Source organism: Chroicocephalus ridibundus, chromosome 9 (genome assembly GCF_963924245.1).
Source record: "Chroicocephalus ridibundus chromosome 9, bChrRid1.1, whole genome shotgun sequence".
NCBI classification, from domain to species: Eukaryota; Metazoa; Chordata; class Aves; order Charadriiformes; family Laridae; genus Chroicocephalus; species Chroicocephalus ridibundus.
The window spans coordinates 31,392,844-31,406,595 of record NC_086292.1 but is presented as its reverse complement, the minus strand read 5'-3'; the positions used below and the strand labels follow the sequence as shown (position 1 = coordinate 31,406,595).

At 35.9% G+C, this 13,752-nt stretch overlaps 1 protein-coding gene across 5 annotated transcripts in view; it reads right to left on the bottom strand.

The window, feature by feature from the left end:
* Positions 1-13,752, bottom strand: part of VPS13C (vacuolar protein sorting 13 homolog C) — a 103,640-nt gene that overhangs the window by 44,186 nt on the left and 45,702 nt on the right. For all 5 annotated transcript variants that reach the window (XM_063347477.1, XM_063347475.1, XM_063347474.1 and 2 more), the window contains 15 exons: positions 13,358-13,437; positions 12,435-12,494; positions 11,145-11,310; positions 10,041-10,157; positions 9,397-9,500; positions 8,777-8,944; positions 8,042-8,346; positions 7,512-7,656; positions 6,811-6,967; positions 6,265-6,395; positions 5,097-5,266; positions 4,317-4,555; positions 2,814-3,043; positions 1,950-2,042; positions 587-952 (listed from right to left, as the gene is read on the bottom strand). In XM_063347477.1, the coding sequence (XP_063203547.1) occupies positions 587-952; positions 1,950-2,042; positions 2,814-3,043; positions 4,317-4,555; positions 5,097-5,266; positions 6,265-6,395; positions 6,811-6,967; positions 7,512-7,656; positions 8,042-8,346; positions 8,777-8,944; positions 9,397-9,500; positions 10,041-10,157; positions 11,145-11,310; positions 12,435-12,494; positions 13,358-13,437 (2,531 nt within the window). The remainder of the gene's footprint in view (positions 1-586; positions 953-1,949; positions 2,043-2,813; positions 3,044-4,316; positions 4,556-5,096; positions 5,267-6,264; positions 6,396-6,810; positions 6,968-7,511; positions 7,657-8,041; positions 8,347-8,776; positions 8,945-9,396; positions 9,501-10,040; positions 10,158-11,144; positions 11,311-12,434; positions 12,495-13,357; positions 13,438-13,752) is intronic.

Sequence of the window (13,752 nt, the reverse complement as noted above, 5' to 3'; positions counted from 1 at the left end):
AAACTGACAAAATATAACTAAGAGGTAGTTAACCTATTGCATAGAGCAGCTGCACATCTGGTTGTATGAAATTTTAACATGCTGCCTCTGTAAGAGACTTATACCATCTCGGAATTTACCATATCTTGGGGAAAAGAGCTGCAATAGCTGGCAAAACAAACATGGTGTGATTACAATCCAAGATGCAGAGATTTTGAGAAAACAGTGTAACTTCTATCTTACCAATAAACGCAAGGCTAGAGAAACAAAAAAAAAAAAGGTGGCCAATATGAGTTAAATATGAATATTCAACTAAGCCAAGCTCATTGTTCATATAGCAAAAAGTGAATATGCAAGAACAGAGGAACAGAGAGGACTAGATTATTCCACAGTAGTAATTGCTATTAAAATCTATTATTGATTGCAAAGTATCTGTAAAAACCACTTTATGCTTAGTCATACTTGCTGGATTACTAAAGAACCCCTAAGAGCATTACATTTTAAACTTATTATTAATTCAGCACATAGAAAGTGTACTAAGAAGTTACTTGAACATTATGAAATGTGCAGAATTGTTTTGAACTGCTAACAATTTGCTTCTACATACCTCCAGTGACATATCAGCAGAGACCTCCATCAGCGAGGACCAGTTTTTAAGGACACCTGAAAACACAGATTCTACTAACAATAAAGGGACAGTTCGATGTCCCAGACCACATTCCAATGTGATCTGTACGGATTTCACTACTACGTCAAATTTCTCTTGTTTCAGAATATGTTCACGGTCCTTAAAAGTTTCTGTTGCTTCCGTGGCTACATCAACACCAAGAAACCAAGCACTGCACTCATCTATAGGCTTCACTTGCCACAAATTCTCAGAAACTTCAATTGGTCCTCTAGAATCCTCCTCTGTTGTTTTGGGTTTTATGGCAGCCATAATAGTCACCACAGTATTCAGAATTATTGGTGAGATCTTGAACAAAAAAAAAAAATCGTTTATAGCTTAAAACATTTTAAAACTCATTAATATACAAAATATATGATAAATGGAAATGGCAAATAACTCTTGGGTTCCTTGTACAGGTACATAGCACTAAAGGCTTTTATAAGTGATGCAACTTAAATTCTAAGATAAAGGAACAGAATCCATTAACGGAGCTCCTCTTATTTTCCTTTTCTACAAAGTTTCCCAGTTCCTCCCTCACAATCTCACAGGCTCAAGAAAAAAATTCTCAGATTGGAATTTCACTTTTACCCATACGTGGTACTCCCATAACAGCAGTCAATATCAGCCTTTTCCCCCACTACACTGTAAAACATGGATTTATTTTTAAGATCTTCGAGGTATTCAGAAAAGCACATTTTCAGAGTTATGTACACCACCATTTCAATTAGCAGTACAGTACATCTGTTGAAAGCTTTATGCTTTTGGAATAGTGTACTACTGCTTACAGCTTAAAACTTCACCACTGACACCTTTTCAGATCACAAACGCAAATTTGTGAACTTTTTATAGGAGAAATAGCAAATTCCATTCAGAAAGACCTTTACTATAGACCCAAATATTAATTTGCCTATTAAGAACAAGGTATTACACATTGTATATCATTCTGGAAATCATGTTAAGAGCCTTAGATTTACATGCACTACTTATAAGTCTCTCTGAAGAGAAAAATAGTGGTGGTAGCAGCAGGGGGAAGGGCTGTTCCATAAATTTGGAAGAAAATGGTAGAAGGAATGGTATCCGAAGTATTTAAATTAATCCTTTTTTGACAAGAGATTGCCAAAGCAAGGAACATGTAATGATTTTTTCCAACACAGATCAGCTCTAAAAAGGACAAATGCTTATTTTTAGAATTAAACTTAATGGGGAATGGAAGTTTTAAATAGCAATATGTAAAATTAAAAAAAAAAAAAAAAAATCACAAGCTACAGCTTAAGAAACACACCTGTTCCTCCAAAGATCTTACCTTTATAGTAAGTTCTTCTATTGTTACTACCACAGTTTGTAACCCCGAGGCATGCATCATATTTTCCATGACTAAAGAACATGGCCGTAACACCTGAGTGTGAAATATAATTTGATTATTAAGATAACTCCTGGAATCTAACCTTTTCAAATGGTCTTGCATTTTTTAATCTCATAGGCCAAAGGGCTGCTGATCCCATAAAAACAACAACATATTCAATCTTTCCATAGCATTACTGTGCTTCATTCCAGATTTGCACAAGAGCACAAGTATCCAAATTTGCACAAGAGCAATTTTGTACTGGAAGGTTAAAAATTAGTGAAATAAAAGCTTTTGACATAAGGCTTAAAAAACAGACAAAACAAAAACCCAACACACAAATAGATCAATGGTATAGTCAAAAATATCCTGAATCTTTAAGAAAACTAAATGCATAAGGAAAAGATACCATGTGGGAGATGAACCATACAGGCCATCTTTGTGACTCAATGCTCCCTTCCAGGACTGAGTAGATGAAGTTCCAGACAACACACTGACCCGAGTACTCTACTGCAACAAGTAAACTGATAGGCAGTAAACAAAGCTGTAGAGAGGTACTCTTAGTCTTCAAAACCACACAATTTCTTCACCAAGAAACTTTTACTTTAATTTACAAATGCACTACACAGGTTTTAGAGTCTTGCACCTATTGATAAAAAATTCACCTTTAAATGGCATACCACAGATGCACAGTTCCTTCCTATCTTCATAATAACCAATGATATAAAAAATGAATTTTCTGAGTGCTATGTATATGCCAACTAAAGGACAGGCCTGTCAACAGTTCTCATTACTTTTTTTGTTATGAAAAACAAGTTTACTTACCGTAGTAACACTCTTGTCCTGTTTTTCTTTGAGAAAGGCACAGGCCAACACTTTGAAACCCTTCACTTGAGCGGTCATCCTTTGTGCAAGCTTTCCAGATGTCAGAGAAAAGTCACATTGGAAGGAAACTTTTAAGGCAGGGGCGTCAGCATTGGTCAAATTAGCAACAAACACAATTTCTGGATCCATGATCACAGCTTTTACTGTCATATTTGGACGTACAGATATTTCTGTGAAAAGAAGTAACAAAACCCTTGAATATAAAAGCTTTGAAGACATTATTATGTACATAATACCTAAACCATGCATGAAAATTGCTACATAATTTTAGAGGTACAAATTTAACAAATAATGTCTCAATTTTTACAGGAATACTTTGCTGAAACTGAATATCACACAGGGTCCAACAATCAGCAGCAAAGGAATCAGAAGTTTTCTTTTGAAGAAACAGTTTCCATAGTGTAAAAAGACCAGATGAGCAATATACAACTTCTTGCCTGAATACCCACTCAGTCTCTAAAGAGACGGAGAGAATCATAGTGTATTTATCTCAGTTAAAAGCAAAACGTTCTAACCTAGCCATGGATCAAGTCACTTCGGTTCTTAACGATAGGCAGTATAGCGGCGTGCGGCCCATGGGTTACTCATACCTAACACTTGCTGGAAATACCGGAATATCACACCTATGCAATGGAACAAGTTGAGGCTCGGTGCACTACAGGAAAAGCAAAGCAAGCTAGGCATGTGGGTTGAAGCCAGCAACACATTTGGGTAGTCCTGAGCAGCCCCTGCAAGTGCCATTTTCCTCATCACACAACTTGCACTTAGCTCCAGCAGGGGAAGAGGAGAGGAACTGAATTGTTGGCATCACGGGGGCAATTCATAAAACCTAAGGATCACGCCTAGCACTCTGCCACAGCTCAGACAAGGCTAGCAATCACTTAAAACCAACAAAAAAAAGAAAAAACCAACCCAGAAGTGGTCTTTCTTGCCGTTGTTTCATCGTGCTTTACCTTCAGTCTTCAACCAAAACGAGGAAAGCTGTTCATCAAAAACTTAGTTTTTCATAACTGAACTAATAATGTACAGTTTCAAAATAAACAACTTGGAGAAGTAAGGGTAAGAGATTCTTCACCATTCACCTTTAAAGAGTAAGTTGTTCTTTTTCCTTCCTTATCTGCCTGCCTTCCTACTATCCACATGGCGCTTTTTACCCTAAGGATGCTTCCTTTGCAATACATTACACGTGTAAAAATCCTGTTTAGCATGACTGATTTTCAATATTTAGCTCTGCTGGAGAGCACAACTCCACTGTTTAACACAGCAGTTTTAGAACTTCTACTGCTTACAACAATCTATGATATCAGTGGCCAATTTACGCATTGTGAAGAATAAACTAATTTCTTAAGTCTGATAGCAAGATAGCATCTTGAAAAAATTTTTGATTATTTATTTTCAGTATGAAGTCTGTAAAGGAGGGGAGTGGAAATCAGTTTTACAGACCTGTTTCTGGCTTGGATTTTCCAGAAGCACCATGCTTTAATTGGAACTGTGCAGATCTTCCAGCTGAGGATGCCGGCATTGACTTAATGAAAAAGTCTGCTACTGTCAACAAAAACTCCATACTGGCACATACGTACAACTTGTCAAGGACAGCAATGACTTCAATTCCATTTTTATCCTGCTTGTAGCTTATATCTATCATAGAACTATCATTTGTGTCATCTTTCTTGTCTATCATTCTGGAAAACAAGTTTAAGAAGAAACACTTAAAACATCAGAACGCATAGATCTGGAAAAACAAGGATGCATAAGCAGTGCCATTTTTTCTCCCCGTGCCATTTATAAATAAGAATTACAACATAAGCAATCAAGTGTTTCCTCCAGAAGAGTAATATCAATCTAGAATTTCTGTGCTAGTTTTGGAACTATGCAGCATGTACATAGCATGTAACATTCAGACTAACATTTCAGCGCATAGAACTCTCTAGCTGAGGCTGGTTGCTCTCTACTCAGCTGTTCTACACAGTTTACTGTAATATTCAAGATTCTCGGGTAATTTTTTTTTTGTTTTGGATAACATGGAAATCAACATATAAAAGAAATTTGCTTAACATTAAAAAAATCACATCATTCGTTGGTTTTGTGCCACAGTGTGACAGGTAACAACTGACAGTCCTACTAAGTTCTAGCAATCCCATGTGAAGCAAAGTATAGAACAAGGAAACAGTCTTCCTCACAGGCTGCACGGAGTTTTTTAATTTCTGATGCACTCAAACTTACCTTGCAGTCACATTCTGAATTCCTTCTCTGAGATCATCCAGGGTACATGCCTTGAGTTTAACATTGATATCCATTGAGCCATCTGAAAACATCTTCACTGATGATGCCATGAGATGCAGTCGGAGCTCACCAAGGCGTAATTTGTTACTATGCAGTGAAATCAGATGCTTCTACATAATGAGAAATAGTAGGACTGGTTACCACAGAACAAAGTCATAAGCACGTTTCCCTTGCTGCTAGCCACATGCATTTTGATCCATGAATTGAAGGATCTGATTAGCCCGTTGCTGTCATCAGCCCTCCAATCATACAAATTAGTCCAAGAAACTCACTGAGAAAACAGAAGAAACAAGTTGGGTTGTACTAAAGTTGTTTCTTCAACATTTCTAGTGGTTGTTCAAAATGCATGGCCGAAGGCTAATCCATCTGAATTCTCAACCTCCTACCAGAGGATCCCTCTGCTCCCATCACACTAATTCAGTGAGGACCTCAGCAATAAGCAGAATGGATATCAAGAAGAAATTAAAGTAAAATCCCATTACAGCGTGTTTCTTCCCTGTGATACTCAACTCACATGAACTTTTTTAAATAATACACCCCTCATACAAAAAGCACCACAAATTCCTGCATTATAGTTATTTTAAATGCAAAGCTACCACGTGTTCACTATATACCAAGACTTCCAGAACAAGCACCTTCACATGTGGACAAAGCATATTAAGTCTAAAAACAAGGCAACATTGCACATCTTTCTCTTCTGTTTTCAGCACAGGAAGGATGTTCATTATTGCTCACACTCAGGGATATGTAAGAGGGAAATACGGGTCATGTACACCTTGGATCTGCTTACTAACTATACAGGCACCATACATAGTGCATTTTCCTTTTCCCTTATTCTATTAAACTATCTTTATCTCAATCCATGAGTTGGTTTGTTTTTTTCCCCTCCTTCTTTTCTCTCTCTTCTCCCTAATCACGGGGCAGGGGGCAGAAGTGAGTGAGCCACTGCATGGTCCTAATTGCTGGCTGGGGTTAAACTATGACAGCTCTGTAAGGCAAGCATTACAAAGACAACACAACTGACAAAACTCTTCATTTTACTACCCTGAGTTCTGTCCATGTGAGAAGCCTAACTTCCTCACCCCATGGTAAAATACTTGTCACAAACCTGATTCGTATCACTATTGTAGAGAGTTACTGAAAGTGACTCAAAATTAAAGTCAAATTTAAGCGTTGTATAACATTCCACAGAAGACTGAGGTGTAGAAACATTTTTTTCTCCAAATGCAAGAAGAGGACCTGTCAGTGAAAAGAAAATAATTTTATATTTCTTTAGAACACTGGGCTTGGGGGCGCTTTTCTGGATTTGGGGTTTTTTGTTGGCTTTTTTTTTTCTTTTTTTTTTTTTTTGTTTGTTGTTTTTTAAATTAAGATCAGAAAGTCACAAAAAGAGGAACACTGAATCAGGAAGAGTACTCAGAATAACGCCTTTTTTTTTTTTTACTCAGTGTCACTGTGTTCTGTTCAATGCATGCTAGAATTTTTTGGTATGTGCATAAATTCTTATTTATAACTTTTCATGTACACAATACATATGTAGCAAAATTCAGAAAAACAATTTATTTACGCACATTGAAGTGCTTCAGATAAACACGATGTTTGAATTTGCACTTAGCCCTCTGCCTAAACATACTCAGCTTTTGCATGAACATACCCTCACAGAGATCAGATTCATTCGGAACTTTCCCTTTTTTAAGTATCTGCGTATCTTCAATGTTCTCCTGCACAGCATTTGGCTGGGAAGAAGCCGCTCCAAGGTTTTCAAGTAAAATTTTCATAACAACATTTAGATCATCTTCACTGAGTGCAATCTGTAAAGTGATAAACCCACAACTTCATTTTTGGGGACAGAATTTCTTTCCAACACAGACCCCTATCTTTATCAATAGTGTGCAAATGTTGAGCAGAAAAAACATGCTGCTTCCACCATAAACAAGCTGTCTAGTCAAAATGATCCTGGCCAAAACACCCAGAGTAATTTGCCCATTTTTCCTAAAATATCATTTGTTACTTGTTATGAACAGGAGTTACAACAAGAACTAACACTCTGCATGATAAACTTTCTAGTCTTGTAAAGGTTCTTTGCCTACTAAAAATACAAGTAAACGATGATCGTAAGCACTTCTTAACAATTCAGTAATCCAGAAATATAACCAGATAGCAATACACAAGAACTATTCCTTGTACAATATCAAAACTCTAACAGATCTATAAACTAGGCAGTAAAGATGGAAGTCTTAACATTCTGTCAAAAAATACAAATTGCAAAGAGTTTACAAGCCCCTTAACTAGGCTAAGTACTATTCTGAGAATATATGTTACTTTTGATGTAGCTCTGACTTGCCATGATATTACCTGCATTGGTTTTAGGTCTCCTTTGATACCAATTGTTGGGGTTTTATGATACCAAGTTGCTGCTAAGTTTCTCTGGACCAGTAAAGTCAAACTGACAGGACGCAGAATTTCAGAATCTGGTTGAGAATCTGTGGATATAATGCACCTACAAAAGACAGTGGAAGCAGCAGAGGAAAAATATTTAGCAGTTGCAGAATCCCAAATAATATCATGCTAATCTAGCAGAATTATGGGCACATTTATTTTTAAATCGATAATAATGTGTGCTTACATGCACTTATACATAGGTATGCACTTAAGATGAACTCGGTTACTGTTCTATTGTTCCTTTTTTACAAGAAGTTTGAGAGATTGTGGACATATGTCCCTATCTAAAAGCACTCCTAAACTTACTTGAGGGGCATTTTTTTGTTTGGTTTTAGTACTTTTTCATTGCTTATCATCTTTAAATAATAGAACAATGCTGCATATGGAACACAGACCTGTTTTCTTTATGAACACTTTTCAACTCAGGAGAATTTCATGTGTACCTTGATAATTTCAAATGAGTTAGCTGCACATCCATGTTGTCAATGACTGGAGGAAGAGAAGATTCATCTGAAGACACCAGCTTGAATTCATTCTGAACTCTGATTAAGCCAAGATCAGCTACCAAAGCATTATTTGAAGTTGAAGATTCAGGAACAACTATAACTGGAGCTTTCAAGTTGACATCCATTAAGAGGCGGAAGCTCTTTTTAGCAAAGTCTTTCATGCTGGAAGCAGCCATTTCTGCTGCCTGGACAGTGACTGCAGTCAGGGCTTCTTGTGCCGTTTGGAAATTGTTTAGGAAGTTCTATTGATAGATAGTGAAAAACGTAAGAGTTTTACGAGAGCAAAAATAAGCCTCAAAAAAAAGGCAAGCCCCAGACAAAATGTGAATTTTAGAAAAAAATAGTACAGGTGTCACAAACATGGAAGTTCTAATTAAATCATGCAAGTTTCAAAAGAGAAATAGATTAAAGTCATGCACAAGCTAAGACACTGCTTACCTATTTAATTTTTACGATATTGTTAAAGCTATCAACTCTATTAATTACTTTTTTTGTCATCCTTCTCCTTACTTGTCATTCTTCTATAAAGCAATGCAACTTAAGTGACACTTCTTCAGCAAAATATTTCTATATGTTTGCGCATAAGCTCACCCCAGGTACAGCTCAAAGAGCTGATTACATTTTATTAAAAACCTTTTAATGACAAGAAAACAACTGAAACTAATGTCTTACCAAGAGAGACATAAAGAATGTATGTAGGTAAATTATTTGGATGCAGCCCACTTTCAGAGACATTTTACCGTCCACCCTTGACATATCAGTGTAGGCTTCCCCTGCAGTAGCATCTGGATAAAGTGCCATGTGAAATCTAAACACTTCATCTCCCATTATGGAGACAGCCTAGAAGATTAAGTCAATATAGTTAAAATTCCCAGTCTGTAATCTGTGATAGAATTACTGCTTAAGTTATCAAACAAGAAATACTTCACAAGAAGATCAGCTGCAACTTATCAATACTTGGACAGATATATGCTAGGCACAAAAGGAAACTGAATCAGCTATTTTATGGTATGTCTCTTCTCAATTGGTTATCTATAGTCCATTTTATATTTAACCCATGCTACTCAGAATTAAATACATCAATACAAACACAATTAAAAAGAATTAAATACTGAATGGAAGCATATTTTGCTTCCCTCAGATAAAGGAAGTTAACAATGAAGTTTTGCTTAATATTTGGTGCATTACATCGTACTTAGCATTATACAACACAGCAAATCAACTACAGTGCTGTCATTGAACAACTTAAAAGAACTAGGTCTTTTTTGTTTACAATCTGCACAACACATCACCTTTTTATGGATTGTTTTTGGATCAACATTTGTAATTACAATGTCCTCAAGTCTGGAGAACACTTTAATCTTTTTAGTTTTCATAGCTACGGATGCATCCATTCCTGATTTGAGAGAAAAGGAAGAAGATAATAAATGCACTTCAACAAATTGCTAAGAAAACACTTTTTAAAAAAGAAGCATTATTTATTACTGAATAGTAAGAATAAAACTATCTTGGAATCCAGCATTCTACTACATAACAACCAATTCTAAGCCCAATACAGAAGTCGTGACCTTACTACACATGACAAATTTGCCAACATAAATTGATTCTAAGGCTAGAGTAAAAATTCCCAGATCTATCTAGGATATTAAAAAATGGAAGCTTGTGTTATTTATAACATAGTGCCTTTGTTTCTTTTAATTTTACTCCACTTACAAATTAATTGCCTTCTTTTTCCAAGTCAAACATTTCCTTCCCTTGCAGATATTTTGGCTATTAAAATACATAACCGCAACCATATCACACAATTAAAACATATCCAAATATACGTCACAGAAATATCTACAGTGCACACGCTAGCCTTTCAGAAGTGAATGGAGGGGAACAACATACTTCTTGCTACAATCAACTAATCTAATATTTAAATTAAACCCCTTACCTTGTATTCTAATGTCTGCAATGCTACAGGTCTGATCACAGACTGCAATATTGAATGCATTTAGCTTTGCAGTGAGCTTTAATTCATAGATATCATCATGGGCTGCATTACTAGACACTGGATAGGAAACGAGAGACATACAAGAACTTCATTATAAGTCATTTTTTTAAAAACAAATGTTAGATTATTCATTTTGTACATATATGAACTGTTCAGAAAGCAACCTGCAGTTATCCCCTAAAACTTACTGGTAGTTATTAGTCAAGACATAAAATAAGTCTTTTATTAACACAGTTTTCTTCTGGCACAAGAACAGTCACTGACTAACACAGGCAAACTGCAATCAAGATGTTTTTTCTCATTGATATCTAGTTTTCATGCAACAGTATGCCCAATACATTGTACATTTCATTATCTGAAACACTATCTCACATGAGGAATGCTCCTTTCTGTACAGAGCAGCCAGGCAAATTTAGGCATATTAGGTAAAAAAAGTTTCTGCCGCAAAACTGAAGATGGCAGGACACAAAATGTAACAGCCAGCCACTGTAAACTCAGTCCCAATAGATTTAGGATTAGAAAACTTTGGATTTCACAAACAACACTACAAACACAAGCACCAACCACACAGGACCTGGTGAAACATTCTTAAGGATCTTCCATACAAACCTCATATTATTTCAAGGTTACAGATACCAATTATTAAAATAAGCACAAAACCCTTCAGTTCAGCACTTCTCTTTGCTTCCCCAGGGCTCGAGAATGTTTATTTTCAACAATGTAAGCACTCTTTAGAGCCTTCAGACTGGAAAGCAACAAAGTTGTGACACTGATGCTTTGGATAGGCTTTGGTATTGTTCACTGCAACATCATTTATTTGACTTTTTATTATAACAGTCAGACCACTAGCTAGGAAAAAGTTACATTGAGTAAGGAGAATTTGTAAAATTAAGCAGCAACAAAAATATCTGCCTTTTTTTTAATGAGATGCCTTGTTTTTCCACCAAATAGACTGCAATGTTGTCACCTGAAATGGTATCCTTTGAAACCAAAGGCTAGATGCTGTTAAGCAACAGAAGTATGGCCTTTCCAATACTGCATTACCTGGTCTAAGAGTACTTCCTTTTTCTTGTTCTTTTATTTGAGGCTTTTGGTCTGATGCTTTATCAGTACTAGGAAGACCACCTGATGGAACACTGAATGTGAGAAAACTCATGATGGAAAGCAAAGCCTCTGTGTGAAGTACTATATCCAAACATGAAAAGATGACCTAAAAGGAGGGCAAGGAGACAAAGCAACATTGTTATTTAGTAGCAGTCCTTTGCATAACCATTCAGATTTACTGTCACAGCACTGAGAAAAAAAGTGCCTTGCTCAATTTCACAAGTATCTCACCCTTCTATCTCCTTCAACTTAACACCACACAAGCTCCAGAACAGATAAGGGAGCTATGGAAGGGAAGTTTAAAACAGCTACAGAGGAACTGTGCCAATCTAAATATCGATACTTTATGTGGTTATGCTTTTTCAGTAAGCTCTCTTCATTCTGCGGCATTTCATTGTGGACTATTGAGCACTTTGGTTTACATCTTCAGAACCATGTAGAGAGATATTTTAGTAGGTATGACACAACAAAATAAGATTAAAAAATTTCAATCAGAACAGAAAGTAAATAAGTAGCAACTGTTTGAGCCAATATTACTTAGTGAAACCTAGCACCATCTAGTCAACTTTTCCTAGCCTAAAGCAACTCCTGCTAAATGCTGGTTTTACTGCCGCATTAAGGGATGTCAGCTTTCTTGACTCTAAAGTAGTCCAGCCACTTTAAATTCCGCATGTTGCTGTCAAGAAGCAAGTTCCACCCACCATTACTACTTTAAAGGAAACATTTTAAAAGCAAAATGACCTGCTTACTTCAGAAGTCACTGAAGCCATGAAAAACTACACAAGCAGTTGCTTTCTGGAGAACTAGAAAAAGGAGTGATTGAACACAAGACCTCTGAGAATCCTTGTTTGACATTTCACCTCACCTCAATTTCACTGTTATGAACTTTCAAGCTCTGAAACACAAGGCCTTCATTTCACATGCTGCTAAGTGTCTCCCTCCAGAAATAAAACACATCCTATAGGCCTCAGTTAGAAATACGTCCTTATAAATTTTAACTAGCTAAAAGTGTACAGCTTCTAGTTAAAAAAATTAATACATTAAATACTTCTGTAAAAATATAAAGCAGTAAGCTTTAATGATGAGAGAGTCAGAGGTTTGGGTTTGGGGTTTTTTTTGTGGTGTTTTTTCCTCTTCAATGAGAGGAGAAAGAATGGGCAACTAACAAGTTTACATAACTGTTACTATTTGAGAAGCTGAAAAAAAAAATTAAATACATCCAATACTTACATTGACGTTTTGCTTGGTGCTTTTGTAAGTAGTAACAAAATCTGGTCCATCAGCATCAGCCTAAAGACAAAAAAAGCCCAAGCACACAGTCAGTCTCTATTGAATTAACTACATTCATTAACTGAATTGACTGAATTAATTGAATTTACCACACACGCAAAGATTATTCCCGTTGCAAAAGAAAACAAAGGAAAATGGTGAAGCCTGAAGAAACAAGTTCTCTAAATAAAGCACATGATCACGGCAGCAAGAATGGGGTACTCGCTATGCTCTGCTCAGTGACATTTTATAACACATATTTTGTGAAAGTTCAACTGGCCAGTTACAAAACTTTCTTTTACCTAGGATTTATTTACACTGGATCAATATATGCATAGTACTTCGTCAGAACAAATTAACTTGTTTTTCCTCTATAAAAATTATGTCCTTATAGATAAGAGTATGAGTAGTCCACTGGTTCTACAACCTACCAGATTCACAAGTATTTGTGCAGCTTTTGAAGGGTGCTTTTTTTTTTTTAATAAAAGCTCAAGAAGTACCAACATACCACTCCTCAAATGCTAGTTTTACCACCTATAGAGAGCCACCTATCACTTACGTAGGCAAAGACTATCTCACCTATTAAGTTTCACAAAAATACTAATCTGCATTTTTCAGAGAAAAACTGCTTACAAACATTTGCCTTCACCCGTGATTTCAGCAATTGTGTTGACTTATGAAGCAAGCCCTATATAGAAGCAGTTGAGAGTGAAATGAAATGATAAGTTGAAAAACAGGTATTTGGGAGAAGACTTAGACAAGTTTTAGATACAAATCCTACAGGTTTTAAAACAAGCAAAAAAAAAAAAAAGAAATTTAATACAGACTAAGTATGGAAGCCTGATTTTACTCAACATATAATCTTAGTTAAAAGGTATTGAAACCTTGATGTATTCCATTTTCAGAAGATGGTCATCTGTTTCACTTGAAGAATTAATAATGCAAAGAGGATCTCCTTTTGAGTCTGCAAATAAAGAAATAAAACTGTAAAGCATTTCTGCTCACAAGCTTTAGCCCACCTATGGAATGCCCCCATGATAATTCTCAATTATATACTAATTATATACTATACATATTTTTTATATATATATATATTATATACTGAAATAGTGAGAAGCTGCAGACTAAGCATTACTTTGTGAAAACCTGTGTTCTTTTTTTTTTCTAGTTAAACTAATCAAAATTAACTTATCTTGTCCCCGAAAGAAGATTCAAAACGGGGAAGTTATTTGCATTCCTGTAATTAGTTTTGCACTCCTATCTTTAGGTTTTTGTATTC